The 20604-nt window shown below is 34.0% G+C and overlaps 1 protein-coding gene across 3 annotated transcripts in view; it reads right to left on the bottom strand.

Annotated features, from left to right (window-relative positions):
• The window catches only part of ClpP (Caseinolytic protease proteolytic subunit), a 31293-nt gene extending 11150 nt beyond the window's left edge, over window positions 1-20143 (bottom strand). Inside the window, exons 1-4 of one of the 3 annotated variants that reach the window (XM_076490331.1) lie at window positions 19827-20143; window positions 16817-16959; window positions 16034-16237; window positions 7540-7636 (exon numbers count right to left, since the gene is read on the bottom strand). In XM_076490331.1, the coding sequence (XP_076346446.1) occupies window positions 7540-7636; window positions 16034-16237; window positions 16817-16906 (391 nt within the window). In that variant the 5' untranslated portion in view covers window positions 16907-16959; window positions 19827-20143. The remainder of the gene's footprint in view (window positions 1-7539; window positions 7637-16033; window positions 16238-16816; window positions 16960-19826) is intronic. The other 2 variants (XM_076490333.1, XM_076490334.1) reach the window with 2 other exon arrangements.
• Between the last annotated feature and the right edge of the window lie 461 nt (window positions 20144-20604).

Below are 20604 nucleotides of genomic sequence, written 5' to 3'. Positions count from 1 at the left end.
TATATGTAGGCGAATTGGGTGGAGAGCCCTTCTGTTTACAACCACAACTTTTTTCCTTACTGTCCTGATTCGAGGGAGGTCTATAAACCTATATGGATCCTCAATTGGGCAGGTCTTTGCTGCTGGAAGGGGATTCCAGTGATTGAGGACATAAGTGAATGATTGTTTTGCATCTTGGGGTGAGAGAAGAAGATGTATCCAAAAAAATGTCTGTACCTGGAACCAAAGGATATGGATCTTGGAGTTTGTTGAAATGTATGTAAGGGACAGAGATGAGTGTTGAAGTTGATTCAACTTTTTTAACAATGGAGGTCAAAAGACTTTTCAATTATTTGGAGAACAATTTTTTTGGAAGCACAAAGAGATCTGTCTGCACTCCCACTGTAGTTGTGAAATGAAGAGTAGCAGCATACGTCCAAGAGGAGGTGATGGACAGCAATTTTCGAGTCTCAGGATAAGTACTGATATGAATCGTTTTCAAAAAACATCTCTTTTTCTTCCAATCATTTAGGGAAAGAACAAAATTAGGGTGGGTGAGAGCCATTACAATTGATGCAATGAGGGTCCGTTTTGCACCCATAGGCATCATGGTTCTTGCCACTGCAATGAGCACACATCAAGGAACCACGACATGACATCTTTGAGTGACTGAACCGCTGACACTGGAAACATCAAACAGGGTTTGGATTATATGCCCGTATTCTGCAATTAAAATAACCTGCCTTGATGGTGGTAGGCAGATGTGGTGACATAAATGTGAGAATGAGGAAATTGGTCGACATCATAATTCCATCCTTGCGAGTGGATATATGCTTCACTGCAGACACTCCTTGATTGGAGAAACCAGCAAGAATCTCTGACTCTGGAATGTTCTTAAATCCCTTTCAACAATAACTCCTTGTGATGAATTCAAAGTAGCATGATATACCTCAGTAGGTATATCTCCAATTGTCTTTGAATGCAAGAGAAGTTCACTGTGTTGAGATGCAGATGTTTTTACCAATATGTCACCAGATTGAAGCTTCTTTACTGACTTTGGAGAGCCAGCAAGTCCCTCTAGACCCTTCTGAAGGAAAAGGGGAGACATTTGTCCTAAAGGTTTGTCTGAAAAAGAATGAAATGTAAGAAACAGGTACAACAAGTGGTACAGATGGTGAGGATTGCTGCTCAGAATCTTCAAGACGTGGTCATTTACCTGTAGACTGTTTTTTCACTATTTTATCAAGATTTTTAATTGGAGTATCCATAATGAAGAAAGGGAAATTTTGGTACCCACTGACCCCACCCTCCATGTAGCCCTACGACGGGATGCACTACAATGTCAAACAAGGACACTGCAAAAATGCCAGGGTTTCGTGAACACTATACCCAAACACCAGCATCAAATACAATGTTCACAACACCTGTTGAGAACATCAAACACTGGTTCTTGGTTGACCCTAGCCCAGGTGGACCAGCAGATTGATCCAAGGGGGTCACCCCAAGGCTACCCATCTACAGGAATTCAAGGCCAAAGTGGTGTATTAGGGTTGGACTCCTCTACCACCAGGATCCTCTCCACCCCTTCATGAGTTGCTATGCACTGCAAACATGTAGGTGGATGTTAAGATACAAGAGGAGGTAAACTGAAAGAACAGAACCTTCCCTTGGAGGTCCCCTCACCACATACAGGAATCCACATCTAGGAGTCAAATAAAATTTAAACTAGAAGTTTTCTTTTGAGAAAGGCTTTCATAATCGATGTTTCAAGCCAAGTCAGGTTGTTTATAGTAGACAGCTGTTGTTGGAAGAGGATGAAGAAGAATAAATTGTTTGATTCTAAAATGAAAATGAGACAAGCACTGACCATCCTCTCCAAGACTTTACACAGACAGCTCAACAAAACATGAGGCTGATAGCTTAATGAAATTTTGGGATCCTTCCAAAGCTTAGAAATTGGTAGTATAATAGCCTGGCAGCAAAAATCAGGAAAGACATCCTCCTGCCAAATCTGGTTGGAAACAATCAGAATGGAAAGGGAGGCAAGAGATAAATGGCATAGCATCTCATAATGAACATTGTCTAATCTGACTGATGTACTGCCATACCTCTGAAGAGCAGTCTTCAATTATACCATGTAATTTTTGTTTGCCACTAACTTTGATACTTCCACCTACTCTCATATGTTTGCACATGATATAATTGCACTTTAATATGAAATAAGCATGCAACAACCTTCCACCAAAAGGAGTGTGATACACCTTCCTTGCACGTCTGACACTATTTGTACTGTAGAATACAATGTTCACTTTAAACTTAGACTAAAAAGAAGTACTGGAAGTGAGAAGGATGGGCAGGAAGTGTGTAAAGAGGTAAGTATATATTGGAAATAGATTTTCACCATAGAAAAATGTTAACTTCCATTTCAATAACTTATCTCCTCTCATATAATAGCTATAATCTCGCATTGAACTGGTGAAGAGACCAGTGCAAAATCTACCTAGCTGAGCACCCTTTGGAAAGTATTTGAATAGAACATATGGTGCGTGACATCTCTCTGCAGAGGAGCACAACTGTAGGAGACAGCAACACATCTGTTCAAGGTATACTCTCTGCCTGTTGTGGAGATACACTGTGCTCAATCAGGCAGAAGAGAAGCACATCCATTACTTACTTATGAGTACCAAATGGTGTAGAGTGGCTAAAGTGTATCAGACCATACTCAGTGGATCAATTCCAGTCCAAAACATGGTACCACCAGGAATGGAAAATCCCAGCCACAGTAGGAAGAGGATCCCAACCATCTTCACCTAGGAATCAAGAAAAAGAAAAATTCCTTCCTGAAAACCCTGGCCAAGGAAGATGAGTGCACCAACACAGAATACATAAGAGAGCAAGCATCCTCATAAAATCCTTCAGAAAAATCAATGAATAGCCTCATATATGAAATGCGAGGAGGAGATATAATGCACAAGGGAAAATAGCATCAAACAAAGATGAGAAAACTAAGCTTGGTAAACTCTTATGGGTTTCAGGGTCTGATCCTTACACATGAATCAAAGACCCCTAAAGCTTAGAGTCCCAAAAAAAAAGTCCTAATATGAAATGGGAATGCACAGGAATTCAAGGAACGTGAAGGGAGGGATTCAACTTTATCTATCTAAGCATTGGTCTGATTTTTCTCACTTGTTTTAGTCTTTTATATCCCACTTAATTGTCTTTGATGATGTATGTCTTGTGATACTTTCCACCAACGTCAATGCACACTATCCTGCTTCTTTACATAAGCACCTCATATATATACTTTTAACACTTTGTTGAGACTCATACTATCCTACTCTCTAACGTCAAACCTAAAGTTGGAGAATATCAGCAGAGGTAAGTGTTATTGGAAAGACTTTTTTTTCAATTTAGGAAAATGTTAGCTCACAAAACATACTTACATAAATATAACTTATGTTTCTTTCATTCTAATTACAGATTAAAAGATACATTTAGATTTAATTGATTAAATCTCATAACAATATACATTTATATATATTTATTATTTTTATTATACTAACCTTCTAGACACACCTGGCTAACATTACACAAGTTGCATTGATGCAGAGCACATGCTTTCATGTTACCATATGTATGAATATAAAACTGGTCTTTAGGCTTTACAAAAAGACCTGTTTTGGGTATGTTTTACTGGACTAGTATTTTGTAAAATACAGTCACATTTTGGTAATAATACATTATATATGTGTTTACATTATATTAATGCTTATTAAAAAGTTCTTAAAAAAAGTGCAATTAATTGGTATAACAAACAATTATATCTTCTTGTTATAATATTTGTACTAGTTTGCTACTTACCAGAGGTTGCTAAGCCTTATAAAATTTTACATATGGAAGATGTCAAACACTTTCTAGGTGTAACATGTATTTAAAATAACCAATAAATCATAAATTACTATATCAATACTACAGAATTCCAATACAATTTATATGTCCTAGTAACTAAGTTGTATTTAGTTCTAAAAAAATATGAAATTTTGAGCAGACTAAAGATTCATCTTACCACCTTGATGTCTTGTATCAAAAAACAAATTTAACATCATAATACTTGAAAATGGCTCAGAATGTAACTTGGAGTATATTCTGAGGTTTCAATTTATTATTCACATGCTACAGACAACAGCAAATATGTACAAAAACGTTTACAAAAATCGAAAGAAGTGGGTGAGGCTACTGTGTTTGATTCAGTAAAACTAGTGATATCTCAGCAAACAAAAAAGATAGGTTGTTCTTATTTGTATTCTAGTTTGTCAACATTGGTAATTTAAGTTACTAACTCATATGAAACTTAGACTTTGTATTTGAACATTGCAAACTAATTTGAACCAGTGCTGCAGTCAACATATTACAAGACACACAAAAACATTATTTAGATGTGTTTCTACTACTTACTTAAAAAATAAATAATATATGATATAAAAAACTGAATTATAATCTACAGTCTAATAATAAACTTAATGATATAAGTTCATAAAATAGTAGTTCAATAAAATTATGAATGCAAGTCAACAAAAATGATGACATGGCCTTTCACCCATGACCCATGTTGACAGGTTTATGAGGTCTTGGTCCCTATATTCCATGTTGGTGACTAGACCAATTGGACTGCAATGTTATATATGAATATACTTTTGATTGGATCCCAATCTGTAGCCATAGAGTGATGTGTTTTGAACGACCTGAATCACGATGAGAAAGTAAGCACTACCAAAGTGAACAAGTCTTATCCTTCACCTGAAGAAGCCAGAAAGGCAACAATCCCAAGCTATGAATGACAAGATGATCTAAGCCTTACTCACCCAAGAGAACAAAACTTATCCAGTATGGAATTATGAATATTCATCCTCACACCCCAGCCAGATAATCAATCATTAAATCTGATCCTATATGACAAGCATGTTCTGCTTAAGATGGTGCTGCTCCTATCAATATTTGGTAGAAACAGATAGAGAATCAAATAAGAGGCCCTCAACTCCACCCCCTTCTCCAAGAGTGGAGGAATTCATTCAAATACTCTAGAAGAAATGCCTCTGTCTACCATTCCAGTGACTGTAAACCAAGTGTAGTAAGGATTTCCTAGCACCAATATAAGCATGGATTATGTGCAATAATGAGCCCTAAGAAACAGTGCACAAGGTGAACTAAGTTCCCTAAATTTTTAAAAGCAAACCAACCTCAGTTTATTCAATCCAATAATCAGCAGAGATATGCAGGATCCCCTTTAGCTTTAATCATGATAGTCCATAAGTGGTGGTCCAGTATAATATGGTAATACTAACTGGTGATCTCTTAGATGGCCTTATAAAACATTTCATTTCTACAGAGCTTGTTGCAAACCAGTAGTAAGTACAGTGAAAACTGGTTGCTCATGCAGAAATGGTTTAATAAAAGCACACCTGTCTAGACAATACTCACTACAGAATGGAATCCAATGTAACAAAAGAGGTAAGAGACCTTGGAGGAAAAACAAAATACTCACCCCTCCTTAAAACCAAATAATATGTGGTAAAAACAGCCACTAGTTATAAGTGAAAACCCTTACAAGAACAAAATACCAGATCGTGTCAATAATGTGAAAAAAAATACTTGGAGAAGTCAACACTAGTCTGCACTATGTTCTCCAGCAGACAATTTAAATGGACAGCTAATGACATACCAATGTGATGAATTTTATGAAATGTGACTCAGAAGTTTCCTCACCTATAAAGAAAGTCAAAAATAAGTAATATGGATCAATTTGCAAAGCCACCTCAAAGTAACTGAGGATAAACTCCAGAAATCTGAAGGATCCCAATGAACAGAAAGTGAAAAAGGGGTTATTACAAGCCACATAACACCCCTTCACCCTAACAGGACATAACAAATGACTGGGGACCAAGGAGTTGTAGAAGTAAGAAATAATTGACAAATGAATTGGTGAGATGAATGTATTCCCTTCTCTATCAGGGTAAAGCAGTAAGAAAGAGTCCTGTGAACATGCAGTACCTACAACTCCAACTTACAACAGGGGGAAGGAAAAAAGGTGCAATCTCATCCAAACTTGAATGAATGAATCCATCACCAAAGTTCATGGATGAGATGCTGTGGACGAAAATACCTTCATTGAGAGTTCCAATCAGTGGTAAATGAGTCAATCATCAGAGCCCCAAACTGTGAATAAATTTACTGGGAAACCTTGCAATGGGGCATCCATTTGATCAGAAGAATTTGATTGGGCTGAGATAGGTGATCTGTTATTAAATTCATTAGCCTTGGAACATGGTAAGCCATGAGGCTTATACAATGGAAATGAGCCCAATAGAGAATATCCAAAGTTCAAAAGCAAAGGTCCCAAGAATGGGTACCCCCTTAATAAGAAATGTAAGGTACCATAATCAATTTGTTGGAATATATGTATCAACAATAAACATGGGTCATCGACATAACTGGTGAAAAATGGCAATGCAAAAGACTCCATATTTGACTGGATCAAAGCTGTAATCTAAGAATTAGTTGACATGAAAAAAAATCAATTATCAGATGCCCATTTCCCATCTTCTTTAGTACAATAAATCAGCTGGAATAGAATCCCAGAAACATGGGATAAACTCTCTCTCTCTTTCTTATATATTACCCCCTTGACCCAAAACTGTCTGCTAGCTTTGGAACGAATATCTGCCCTCCACAGGTTGGGAGAATAATGGAGGTTAAAGAATGAACCATGTGAACAACCTTGATACCAGAATCTGTAGTATCCATGGATCAGTGGCAAATAAATTCTAAATGTCTAGCAAATATCATAACATCACTCCCACAGACCCCCTCAGCACTTGGTAGTCACCATTATTCTCAGCAATAGTCCGAACAGAGACAAAGATAAGGGTGGGCCATTGAGAGTTGCTAAATAACAAAGGTGGAATAGGAGAGAGCTGATTAGCCTCTGTGCTGGAAAGAGTAACGTGAGAATTAATGTCTGAAAATGGCATATTGCCAAAACATCTTTTTTTTTAGAATTATTAAACATTATTTGAACAAAATTTGACTAAGCAACATGTAAATTATAACCAAGGTCATTAACTATTGCAACACTTCTTTATCAAAACCAGAGTCTAAATGTTTTGTCAAAAAAAGTGATAAAATTATCTTAAACAAAGTGCTTATACAGAGTATCAAAATTGAAGACACATAGACATAGGTGTAGAGTGAGATGATATATGTATATTGGCAAGGGAAATTGAGTGGGGTATAAAAGACTGTAACAAGCAAAAAAATCAAACTAATGTTTAGAAGGGTTAAGTTGAAACTGTGGCATTTGAGTAATAGCTATAAGTGGCAGTAGAGGTAAGTAATTTTAGAACAATGGTTATTACCTAAAACTATTGAAAGTACCATTGTAATAGCATACATATCTTTTGCTCCAACTAAATTACATTGCTAAAGAATGTATCACATTTAATAATTGAAGAAAAAAAATACAAACAACATATTAATTACTAACTCAATGTAGAGAAATTTTACCTGGACTGTTTATATACATGTGAACTGGCTTCTTATTACTTTCAGACTGTAAAAACAACAGCTGGGCTACAACCAAACTTGACAGCTCATCTGTAATCTTAAAGGAAATTATACATTATACATTTTAATTATACATTAAAATAAAATAGATTTGTAAGTACTAGTGAACAGAATAACAAACGAGTAATAATAAAGACACATTCAACTGAATATCAGGAAATTTAAGATCATGTAAACTGAAGTCAAATATTTAAAACATATTCAGCTATTAAAAATGTTTTATCAGTGAATGACAAAATTTAGAAGCTTTAAAGAATAAATCTTAGCAGGTAATTCTTTAACAATGTTTTGAACTGACAGTTTTAGAAAACAATAAAAATGAGTAAGCCTAATTTTCATTTTTTGGTCTGAAGACTGTATGTGTATTTGAAACTCACTTAAAGTCCTAAGATGCAAGTACTAGAAAACTGAAAACCAATATTCACTGGACCACAGGGTGGTCCTTATTTTTGAAGTTTTGAATTACAACACTCTCACACCCTCATTTTATTCCAGTATCTAAATAAGTAATTCACATCAAATTTTATCCATATTCAAAAATATTTAGAGGTTGCTCAAGATAGTTGATAGTTATAATTTTCCTATATTGAAAATATATTTCTGATAGTTGCTTCCCTTCCCTCACAAGATTAGCTTTTTAAATTCTGTGCTGCCCTCCATATGCAAACATTAATAATGCATGCCACAAGACATCCACACCCCCTATTATAAGCAAAGATTCCAAAATGTCTCATGCAAATCACTATGTATCATCTTTCCACTAGTAGGAGAGCATTACTATCACATGATGCTTGTGACTCCTATGTTCTAATACCACACAATTACTTTGAATTTTGACAGACAGTAAGCACTGGAAGACTGTGAGAGAAGGGAGAAGTGTGAGAATAGGGAAGTACCCATCAGAAATAAATTTTCACTATAGGAAAATCATAACCTCTGAAACAATATTCTCACACTGAAAGGGAGGAGGGACCTGTGCGAGGGAAGAACAAATATAACCCTCCGAAAACACCAGAAGGATATTTTTATATATGAGACAAAGAGATCAGATGATAGGAGAAGGGGCACCACACCACATCATGACCAGGTGTCTCATTGCTATGACCAACCAAAAACAAACTTGTCAGAAAAGAAAGGTAGCACATCCAAGTGGGAGAAGAAAAGTCAGAAATGTGATTCCAATGAAATAAGTATGGAAACTCAATCCCACTGAAGTATAATGAATAATGGAGGACAAGTGCAGAATGGTTAGGACATATTGAACCATACTTGGCAAGTCAACTACAACCAAAACCTCCTCACTGGATTTCTATATCCATGTGAGAGAAAATAACATGATACCAGATTCAACTCGAGCTCTAACATTGTAGATGTGAGGAAAACACCAACTCCAGGATATAACACAGGTTTGTAGTTCAGCCAGAGATCTGGAAAAGTATCATCCAGTATCTGAGGATGTCCATTGCATGCAAACATCTCCTGCAACCATGAGACTGGTATGAAACATCCAAAGGTAATTAACATCCCCACTGAAAGAGAGAACAATGGTAGCACCCAGGGCAGAAATGGAAACATCCCACATAATACCCTCTATGACCACTACACAGAGGAAAGAACAGAGGGAGGGAGATGAAAAATCCCAAACCTGTAAGGATTTAAGATGATTGGTTCACTTCACATCCAAAACCAGATCACCAGGTGCTGACACCTGCACAAATGCAAAATGAGGGCACCCAGTTGAAAAGGTGAACTGCATTGAGACATCTTACTCCTTGATAAGTTTCACTCAATCCAGAGGATGGTATGCCTTCTACAGTAGCATAACACCACTGCCCTACTCTATAATGAATAGTTAGAACCATCTATATGGAACCCATCCATCAGGATGCCTCCATGGTAAACCACTCCAGCAATTTAAATTAAGTGGTAAGGATTCCCATACTCCATTTGAAGAAATGGGGTAAAAATAGTGTTAACGTCCAGAGGAATGGCTACACCCAAAACAGGGCAATGGGTGATTACAAAACCATATTTTGAAACCAGACCACACCAATTTATTCAATCAAGGCATGGCAGGAATGGGCACCTATCCCCTTCTGCTTTACCCATGCCATCCTTTGATGGTATGGTCAGGGATGTGTTTATTTATGAAGCAAATATAATGAGTTTATTGACCATCCAGTGATCTTGTACAACAACTCATCTCAAAGGTAAGTGTGTGGAGACATGGTAAGAGTGCATGAATCAACATAATATACAGTGTGGGTTTGTTTGCTTGTGTAAAGAATACCTGGTCAGAGACCACTCACCACAGAGCAAGATCCAAGAAACTAATTTTGAAGCAAGGGTCTCTAAAAAACAAGAAAGCATTGATAAAGACTTATCTAGTGTTGTAGCTACACCAAAGTTTGAAATATAGCTACAGATGGTGGGCAATAACCTGAGAAAGCAGAAACAACAATGTGATGTTATTAATGGGAGATAAAATTCTGAGAGCTGGTCCACATGCCTAACTTCGGAATTTACTCCAAAAGCCAACAAAGATGAGCAGCAAGAGAAAAGACGAAGTGTCAAATTTGATGAGAAGTAACACACAAAAATGTGCCCAGGGAATGTAACAAAGAGAAATAAGTCAACTTAATTAAATGAAATCTTAATTGGTAAAGGTAAAGGGAGAAAGATTCTGAGAGGAAGAGTGTTGCCATAGGTTAAAGAGATGGAATGAAAACCCCTGAAAAAATCTGTGCAGGCAATATAACAGCAAAAAACATGCACCAGGCATAAAAGTCTATCCGGAAAAAGATGAGGGTAGAGATGAGAAATAAAAAGAAGGGAAATTGGCAGAAAGGAGCAGCTGAGGTCTTTGGAAGGAAGGAACAATTCAGTAAAGAAAAATATCAGTTTGATAGTGCAGCATGCAAGTGATATTGATAGTGAACAGATCTGCTTGATGACAACCCATTAGCAAAGCAGAGAAAGAAATACACCTTAACCTTTTGACCATAATCTATTTTTGTATGCAACTTTCGTGAAAGTTCTTTAACAAGTGAAACCAGTTGATGAACTAGTTTTAAATTTGTCTTGCATGACCCTAAGATTATGTAGATTTAAGAAAAATTTAGTTTTGATTTTTTCTACTATTTATAATAAAACAGTCATTATCTAATGTAGTTATATGCATTTAGAATCAGAATAGTTCATAAGCAGTGTGATTTTCATTTCAAATATAAAAAGGGTATTTATTAACTTATAATTTTCAAATTTTATTTACATAATCTCTAGAACCTCCTAAATGAATATCAAATGTTTTCTAAAATAAATGTTTACATTTTATTTTCCATTTTCTCTGTTATAGCATTAAGTCTAGATATGATCATTAACATACAGTGCAATGAAATGATTAAATTTAAGGAATGGAAATATGTACATACCTTTTATATACTTTTTATATGTTTATAGATTATTGTGTAATCTTTTTTTCTCATATGCATAGTTTCACATCTTTATCTTTTCACTTAGTTTAATTTCAATTTCTTTCCTAATTCGTTGGCTTTTATTATTGATTCAGGTATGTCAACCTATTCCTATAACAACATGACCCCATGGTTATAGAAGTTGTTACAGAGCACAGGTTACCCATAAATTATTTCACTAACATTTTTACATGTGCATGATGCAATCTTGCTTAGACATTTCCACAAGTCAAACTACATTGAGTTTAATGTATACAACCATAAAATTTTCAAATATGCATTTATAAACACAAATAATACATAACTAATTAAAATATAAATATAGAACCTAAATGCTGTCTATCAGTTTAGCAAGCTAATACATACAAGGCAAGAAACACTTGCCAAACACTTGGTACACTTCAAATGAAATATGAACTAAGTTTCTTTTCTATCTCATGCTACAAATCTATTCACTGGTAGAACTTTCTTTAAGCTATAATTGAATAGTGGAAAATCTTCTCTTTTGTTGGTAGTAAGCATGTCATTCAACTTCAAACTGTCACCTAGCAACACAGCTTTGACTTTGTAAGTGAGCATAGCTGACCTTAAGCTTAGATATTAGAATGTAAAACTCCATTAAGAAATTCTTGGAAATTTTCCAGACACTAATAAAAAGAAACAGGTAGAACTTGATATGCCTTGTATGCTGACATTTTTATTCTATTCTCACAATACCATATATAATAGCTCATAAAGTTTAGACTTTTAACCACAAGCAATTTACATGATAGCAAAACCTATAGTTTTAAAATGTTTCTTTTTAAAATAAAGGAACAACTTAGATAATATAAAACTTTAAGTTATAATGTACTTGATAATAGTAATTTCATTAAAATTCATTCATATCAAAGTGGTTTAATTAAATTTTGAATGTAATTCAGTAAACATATACAGAAAGGGTTTCAAAATGGTCATACTGGCAAAGGGTTAAATAATAGATGAAACAAAGAGCAAATGGGAATAAGCTCAAACAGAGTTAACATAAGGGAGTGGAGTAATACACTAATGTCCCAGTCTGGTTTCAAAATGGCCATACTGGCATAGGGTTAAATAATAGATAAAACAAAGAGCAAATGGGAATAAGCTCAAACAGAGTTAACATAAGGGAGTGGAGTAATACACTAATGTCCCAGTCTGGAAGTGCCAGACATCTACATGGCTGACACATCTGGAAGGAATGGATCAAAATGTCAAGGAGAGGGGAAAAACTGTGCAGCAACTATAAAATGGAAAATACCCAATAATCCTATAATAATAAGAGCAAATACCCCTTCTCAAAAACCCACAAAAGAAACTAAAAAATACCAGCAACCAGAGGACAAGAAACTGGAACACCACAAGCCAGGGCCCACTTGCAAAAAAAAAAAAAAAATTCCACTGATAAAACCTCATAGATGAATGAAGGACAAACAGAATGATCTAAAGGTAATGCTACACAATGTGAGGAACCCAGTTAGATCATGAAGAACAATCCACCATAAGGTTAAAAGCACCCAGTAAATGACATACTATCAAATGAATATGATGATCATTGGCCCAGAAGAGAAGTTCCAAAGTTAGAAAACCCAGAGTCTGAATGCCATCTTGGTGATTGTAATAAGCCACCACTGTTGAATTGTCAGAATGGAACAAGAAATAGCAGAGTTCAAGGATGATGATGATATGAAGAGAACATTTCCCTACAAACCAATGACCAGAAACCTCCTGGTGATCAATCCACACACCCCAACCCTGAAGAGATCCTCTGATGTACAGGTGTAACTCCATCTGTAGAGGAGGAAGTGGAACATCTGCCAATGCATAAGCCTTGTTCAAACACTATCAGAGATTGTCCACAAAGTTGGAAGGAAGGGTTATTGGAGCATCCAAAGGATCCTGAGCAAGTTTCCATTATTCATGGAAAACCCATTGAAGGAATCACATGAGCCCAGCTGAGGTGTAGAACAGGAGTCACAGAAGACCACATCCCCAATGGTAATAGTGTCTCACGAGCTGAAAGTGAATGAGCAGAAATGGCATATCTAAAAGCTAGTTCCATAGAATAGAGCCAAAGAAAAAAATGTTGAGCCTGACTGAGATGGGTGTTGAAGAAAACATGATGAAGTAAATACTTTTACAATTTGATCGAGCAACTTTAAAAAGGATCTGACAAGTATGACAGGCCAACGCCTATTGAGAATGAGTGAAAAGAAGCCAGTCATCCATATTAAAAAAGCACAATTCCAGAGCATGAATATATAGAGCAAAAGATACCTAATAAAATAAGTATGGAACCAAAGCCAGCTGAAAGTTAGGATACACTGATATACCACCCCACAATGGACAAACCAAAGATAAGAATGATAATGCTCTGATATGGAAATATGCAGATAAGCATTGAAAACAGCCATTTTGGTCATCCAGAAACTCAAAAAAAAAGCCCACTGAAGAATAAGGTAGGATTCCATGGTGAGTGTGGGGTGTGAACATATTAATTGAGACAAGAAAGGGCAGGTCCATGATCAGTCTCTAGTCCCCTGTCCTCTGAAGAACAATAAACAAAAAGGTCTAAACAACCCCAACTATGGGAAACAGGCTCAACAGCATGTTGCATGAAGAAATTTGCACCACTGCAGATAAACATTGGTGTGACAAGGGATCCTGAGAAGGAGGAAAGAGAATAAGAACACAAAACAAGGGAGAAAGAATATGAAAAGAAAATTGAAGTCTATAAAAGTAGTCATTTGGTTACAAAACTAACAATAGAAAATCAGACCCTTCTTGTTACATCAACCTGCCACATCTTGTTTTTCAGGATACGTTAACAGTTCTATCTTATGTTAAGTTATATATAACATATAACCAATAGAAAGTCAAGGTTTTAATCAGTAAAATGACATATTGCATAATGCCATATTCTGAATATTCTTACTCTTTCAAGGGGTGGTGGACAAGTAAAGAAGACAAGATGCCTATACAATACATGTATGCATTATGCTATGTGAAATTTATGATTTTTTAAAAATAATTCCTAGTAGAATTAAGAGCTTAAAACTCATATACTATTAAAGTACAAATTGTTAACAAAGATTTTATGCTATACTAATTGGTATAACAAACAATTTAATAAAATTCTGAATATAAGACACTAAATCATTCTGTCGTGTGTAGTTAAGGAAACCCAGGGTGAAAGAGATAACTCTGATTCATATCACCTGAAACACTGAATCATGCATGATAGCAGGCCAAGGTATTATATGCCTTTAAAATTTGGATGTTTTAGGCTCACTAGTTATGAGGAAAGAGGACTCTATGACATCTGTATCCTAGCTGATCAAGTGTACCTGCTCCTCTAACTTCTTGCATCTTGTTAAGTTCAAAACAATGAATTCTTCTCATTCAAAATCTTCCCATCAAAAAAATTGTTCAATATTTATGATATCTCAGTGGAGAGCTCATTAGTTTGGCATTCTTAGATTCAGCTGTATCTAAAGACAAAACAAACAATGATAAATGCACCAAACAAGAAGAATGGCACAGATGAGACAATCAGCACATCCAGCTGAATATTAGGAAGACATATCAACTGAAGATTTCATCACAAGAAAACATAATACTTTTTTAGGTGCCTCAAAATTTCACCTGTATTTCTGAATTATGACCCCAATTCATGTGAGAAAAGACCTAGAAGAAAACAGAAAACATTACAGACAGTTCAATGCTTAAATATGATAAAACAGTGCTAAGGAAAGTGGCCCTTATTGAGTAGTATAGTGCCATCATACCAAAGGAAAAAACAGGAACAGCTACTCCCCTTAAAGTTGGGCAGGATCACAGCAGAAGCTTTCCTAAGAGTAGAGACAACATTAACAATGTAAAAGTGACTAATTATAAAAATCATGTTATTAGGCAATTATACCATTTTACTTTCAATAAAATAATAATTACTCTAAATAAACCATTTATGATACATAACAAATATGTTTTTATAGCACATACTATATACAGTTCCAGGCCACTGCAGTCTAGAGCTTCAACACCATTGAGCAACCTTTAAATACACTCCAAGTTTTCAAAAGAATCATAATGATGAACAGTTATTATTTACTGCCAACTTTTAAGCATAAAGCTTTATGAAATTCTTCTAATTGAAGAGCATTTAGTGTCACATAACATTAGCATAAGCAATTAACATAAATAATGATGCTTGATACTGCTGTACTTACTGTTTTGAAGAAGAAAACTATCACAAAATATTTTAAAGAATGCGGTTCTTTCTTTAAATTATACATCTGTTCTAAATAATAGGGTCATGATCCTAAAGCTGATGTTGGTTACTATCAGGTTCTACTTTCTCACTTGCTCAGGCTTGTTGGAATGTATTGACAAAAAAAAATCATTATATCAAATATAAACACCTTAGGTGTGAAAAAGCATGCTAGAAAATTATTATCACATTTTGACTTCATTCCCTTAAGTTACATGTTCAATCCTTTTATGGCCACACCATCTCTGTCACACCTAAGGTGTTTTTCATTAAATATTATATACTTGATAGACTTTTAGACAGTAAATATCTCAACATACAAAGAATATTCATACATACATAAAGTTCTTTTTTTAACTATGAGAAAAATGCTGTTTTAACTTGTACTGTAAGACATAAATGTGTGTCTTATTATGAAAGTTTATTATTAAACAAATACATAAATTTAACTCAATGCCTGTCCACTACTTCCTTTTGTAATGTGTGAAAAAACAGAAATGTTATTATTATAACAAAATAGTGCATAGTTACTTTAACACTGCAATATTCAGTAGTTAAGCATAAACTTCAGTAACATTAGATTAATGTAAATTTTAAATAAAAACTATATCCTGTAGTTTTATGGTTTGGGAAATAGCAGCAAATTTATAATGTTTGTTGATATTATACTTACTGGGCCCATTACACAAATTATTCTCTCCTTTAGGAGCCTAGAATAAATGTCATATGCTCTCTCCCCTCGGCCAGTTTGTTCTATGACAACAGGAATCAAAGGAAGAAGGTTTCTGACAGACTTATGGAAGAACCTACACTGGATAGAACCTAATAAATTCCCTGTAATAGTGTTATTCAATGGCTTGATGGCCCCTCGAAGAAACTGCAAAGAATCATTATTAAACTTAAAAAATAGTTATGGACTGTTACCAAAAATACACAAATGACTATTCCTTAAATAATTTAGGCATTTTATTCAACATTTTTATAAATATTGTCTACTTCTTCTTCTGGTTTTGTAGAAGAAAATATTAGTGTATCATTATAAACTATGATTATTTCAATAATGAAGGGCACTTGATATTGAGCTCTATAGTAGGTTTTATTTTCAGACTCATTAATAAACTATAAAATTAAAAAAAAACTCTCTTTGAGTGATATTTTTTGCACAATAGGATCCTTATATTCTTATGGTTCTTAGCTTTGATGAGTGTTTCTCATGGAGCTCTGTTCTAAGTGCCACTTAACACTGGTGATAAAGAAAAATACCAGCTCAACATTTAGTTCATAAAGATGGTCCTTTAATTTAAATAGGCTGGTGCTGTTACTGTGTGATATGAGTACCTTAATTGATGGTGATGTAAAAATTGGCATAAGAAGATGCCTACATCAACAGAAATTAAAGTGAAAGAAAAAAGAAGTATTTATAAAATTATTCAAAAAATAATATGTGAAGACATACCTTATCAACCAGTCTGTAGGAATATAAATCTTGCCAATTTGTGCAAACAGTTTGTTGAAAAAAATTACAATATGGATGATATTTTTTCATAACTGTATTGGCACCTTATTGTTTTCAGTATTTTATTCAAGCTTGAAGCAGAACTACATTTAAGATTATTTGCTACTTTTGTAATATACAATCCCATTTCAATTATACATTATGTACATTCATACAAATTATTATTAGTTAGAAATTAATTATTTTTCTTAAAATATAGAACAATAAATCAAGAAGTAAAGCAAAGAATTATCCCTTGTCACTACAACCTTTGTACTTGGTTGCTGCTGGACACTGGTTGCTAACACTTTTAAAATTTTGTATGTGGATGGTATCAAACAAATGTTTTTTTAGGTTTTATATATACAGTTCAATAACCAAAAAATAATAAATAACTACACTGATATTACAGAATTCCAATGTAATTTATTAAGCTTATTAACTAAAATGTATTTAGATTTTAAAACTATGAAACTTCCAGCTGACTAAAGACACAACCTACCTTCCTGAAATCTTGAATCGAAAGAACATGGTAGCCTCTTCACAGATTAAAATGGCTGAGAAAACCATACTAAGGAGATTCTAAGCTGTTGATTGGTTATTTATATTTCATATATTAAAGTGCACATAATGTGCCATTTTCAAAAATGGAAAGAGATGAACAGGACCTCTATGTTTGATTCAGTACATAACTCATATCTCAGCAAAATATAAAGATATGAGGTTCTCATATTATATTCTAGCTTGTTAATATTAGTAATTTGAGTTCCTAATTTGTATGAAACTATAGACTTAGTATTTGGACTTCATATAAACAAACCACGAGTCACTAAACTCTATATTTGATGCACTCTTTTCATATTTACTTTTAATGTAAGAAATGAAGTAATATATAATATTAAAGTTTGAATTATAGCCTACAATTTGATTTCAAACTTACTGACAAATTCATAAAATGATAGTTCTATAAAATTTTGAATGCAGGTCAACAAACATGAAGACATAGCCTTTGACCTGTGACCCACAGAAAAAGCGTTAATTCAAAACAGGTATGTTTGTATACAAAGGATAAAGGTAATATAAACACAAAATCTAAGGACAACAAGAGATCTCCTAGTTCAATTAGGCTATCCCATTCACTTGAAAGAAAACAAGAGAGCCTTTATCATTCAAACATTTAATACGCCTTCCTTGAAACACCTTTAAATTTACAGCTTCCATCTCATCTGAAGGGAACCCAAAACAGAGGTCAATAATCCTGTTTGAAAAATAAAACTATCTTAGCTAAAATGACTCTTATCCCATCAAAATAGGTATTTGTGTCCCCTAGTCCTATCATTCTCACTATTAAATATGAAACAGGTTATGCATTGACAGTATCAATTCCTTTAACAATCTCAAACACCTTAATCAATCTCCTCTAACTCTTTCTTTTTTGAGGAAAAAATAACTTAATAGGCATGAACCTATTCTTATAAGACAACATTTTCATCCAGATATCATCCTTGTAGCCCTCCTCTGAACCCTTTCCAAAATTTCAATGTATTTTCAAAGGTAAGGAACTCAAGACAGAACACTACTCCAAATACGACTTAACTAGTGACCTATGTGTAAAATAAAATTATGGTCTCTTTTGAATTGTACACACAATTTCTGTTGATACAGCCTAAATTCATATTCACCCTACCACACAGTTCCCATACATGTCATTCACTGCAATTACAAAAAAACCAAAAAACATTTTAAAGCCAGCCCTTATTATTCATATAAATTGATCCATTGTGATATTGTTCTCAGTTGTAATATATGTGGAATACTGGTTAAATCTGTGTTCATAAAAACCTAAGAAAAAGCAATAACCCCTCAAGAGTCCTAGCCCTATTGTTTTGTTTACCCTTAATGTTTTTAAAAATCCTTACTGTTAACGTTTACATTTTGAGCCAAGCTTTTCTCATACATCACTTTTGATGTCCCATTTTCCTGTTTCACTAACTTTCTTAATCTTCTAATTCTCCTGTCATACTAGTCAATTTAAATTTCTTAAATGTATGACACTTTACTTTTATTTCTTACACTCTTTGCGAGCCAACCTATTTTTTACTTGCCACTACTCTTTTCTTTCTATAAAGAATATGTGTGTTGAACATTTAAACATTTATCTTTAAAAAATTTTCACATCTAATTAATGTTTCCAAATAACTCAGCTGCCCAATCACAACACATAATACTTGTCACATCCTTACAAGATTTGCTTTTTAGAAATTTGTACCCAAAATATCATTATTCCTTATCTCCATGTGCAGCAAAATATTGAATGTAATAGAGCAATGATCACTTGCACCAAGATGTTCCCCAGTTTCTGCCCTCTCAATAAAGTACTCAACCTCTTGTATAAGTGTATTATAATACAAAACTTTAAAATGAGAACTGAAATTTCTGTGAAAAAAAAAATTAATTGGTATTAAACTTTAATTTTCTTATCCTAGAAGGCTGGCTTTTACAGAACCAATGCTGTCCATACGTTAGGCTACAATCAGTTTTAAAAAGAATATTACTATTACTAAAGCTACTCAGATCAACCAAGAAATTTCTGGCGACATTAAAAATATTGTCCGAACTAAGTTTTTAGTACAGTAATATGAACTACAAAGAATATGATATTCTAATTGAAGCTATAAATTCTTCTTCAGTCTTCAAGTTCGTATTTTCGATCTGTACTAAGCCAGATGTAGCTTTACAAATAAATAGCAAGTCTACACAATAATTTCTGATCAGTATAAGTACTAATTATTATTGTTAAATACGTAATTTGTAGAATCTCAATTAACTTGGCAGAATAAAAATAACAAACTGCCCAACAATGCCAAACCAAAAAAAAACAGCTTTAATATGTTATCAGTATAATTTATAAACCAATAAAATTTCAACAACAATAAAATTGAAAGTAGTAATTCAATAAACTTTTTCATACTTGTCTAAGAACTAGCTTTCCTGTCCCGATCATCATAAGATTTGTTCTTGTGTTACTACCCCTCGCTTAGACGAAATTATTTTTTTGTGTTGCAATACATTAAAAACCTTGGGTGTTTATCTTCTTTAATTGTACTGATTGTATCAATTAGAGTTTCTTTTCTAAACAACATTAAACAATTCTGCACCTCTATTATATATTTACAGAACACTACCACACACACTTCCTTTTATCTCCAATACACCACAGCGTCCTGTTAATAAAACGTAATACAAATACTAAATATATTGGACGAGTATATACGCGCGTATGTGTTTAGGTACAAGTAGAGGAATTGTTCTAAATAATACTTAATTTTAATAGTTTTTTTTTCGAATTACCCGCGACTTTGATTATATTATAAATCAATCATAATATATTTTATATATAATTACAACACAAATATGAATAATTATCACATAAATGTTATTTCTAAACATTGGAGTTGAAGCTGGTTTACTTATTTTAATTTTTTCTTCTTTTGGACCTCGAAACAAAATTACTAGACAGCTTCGTTAAGTTATGACCAGAAAACAACAACTAAGGAGCGAAATCCAGGCAACACAACTAGCCAAAAAAAAAACAAATTTAGTACCTCACGCTGTAATAAATTCGTTTTTATAGTTAACAATATTTACATTAATTTTGTTTGTTTATTTTGAATTTCTCGCAAAGCTACTCGAAGGCTATCTGCGCTAGCCGTCCCTAATTTATCAGTGTAAGACTAGAGGGAAGGCAT

Source organism: Tachypleus tridentatus, chromosome 2 (assembly GCF_004210375.1).
Source record: "Tachypleus tridentatus isolate NWPU-2018 chromosome 2, ASM421037v1, whole genome shotgun sequence".
NCBI lineage: Eukaryota > Metazoa > Arthropoda > Merostomata > Xiphosura > Limulidae > Tachypleus > Tachypleus tridentatus.
Note: the sequence above shows the minus strand (reverse complement) of the source record. Positions and strands in the feature narration are given on the sequence as shown.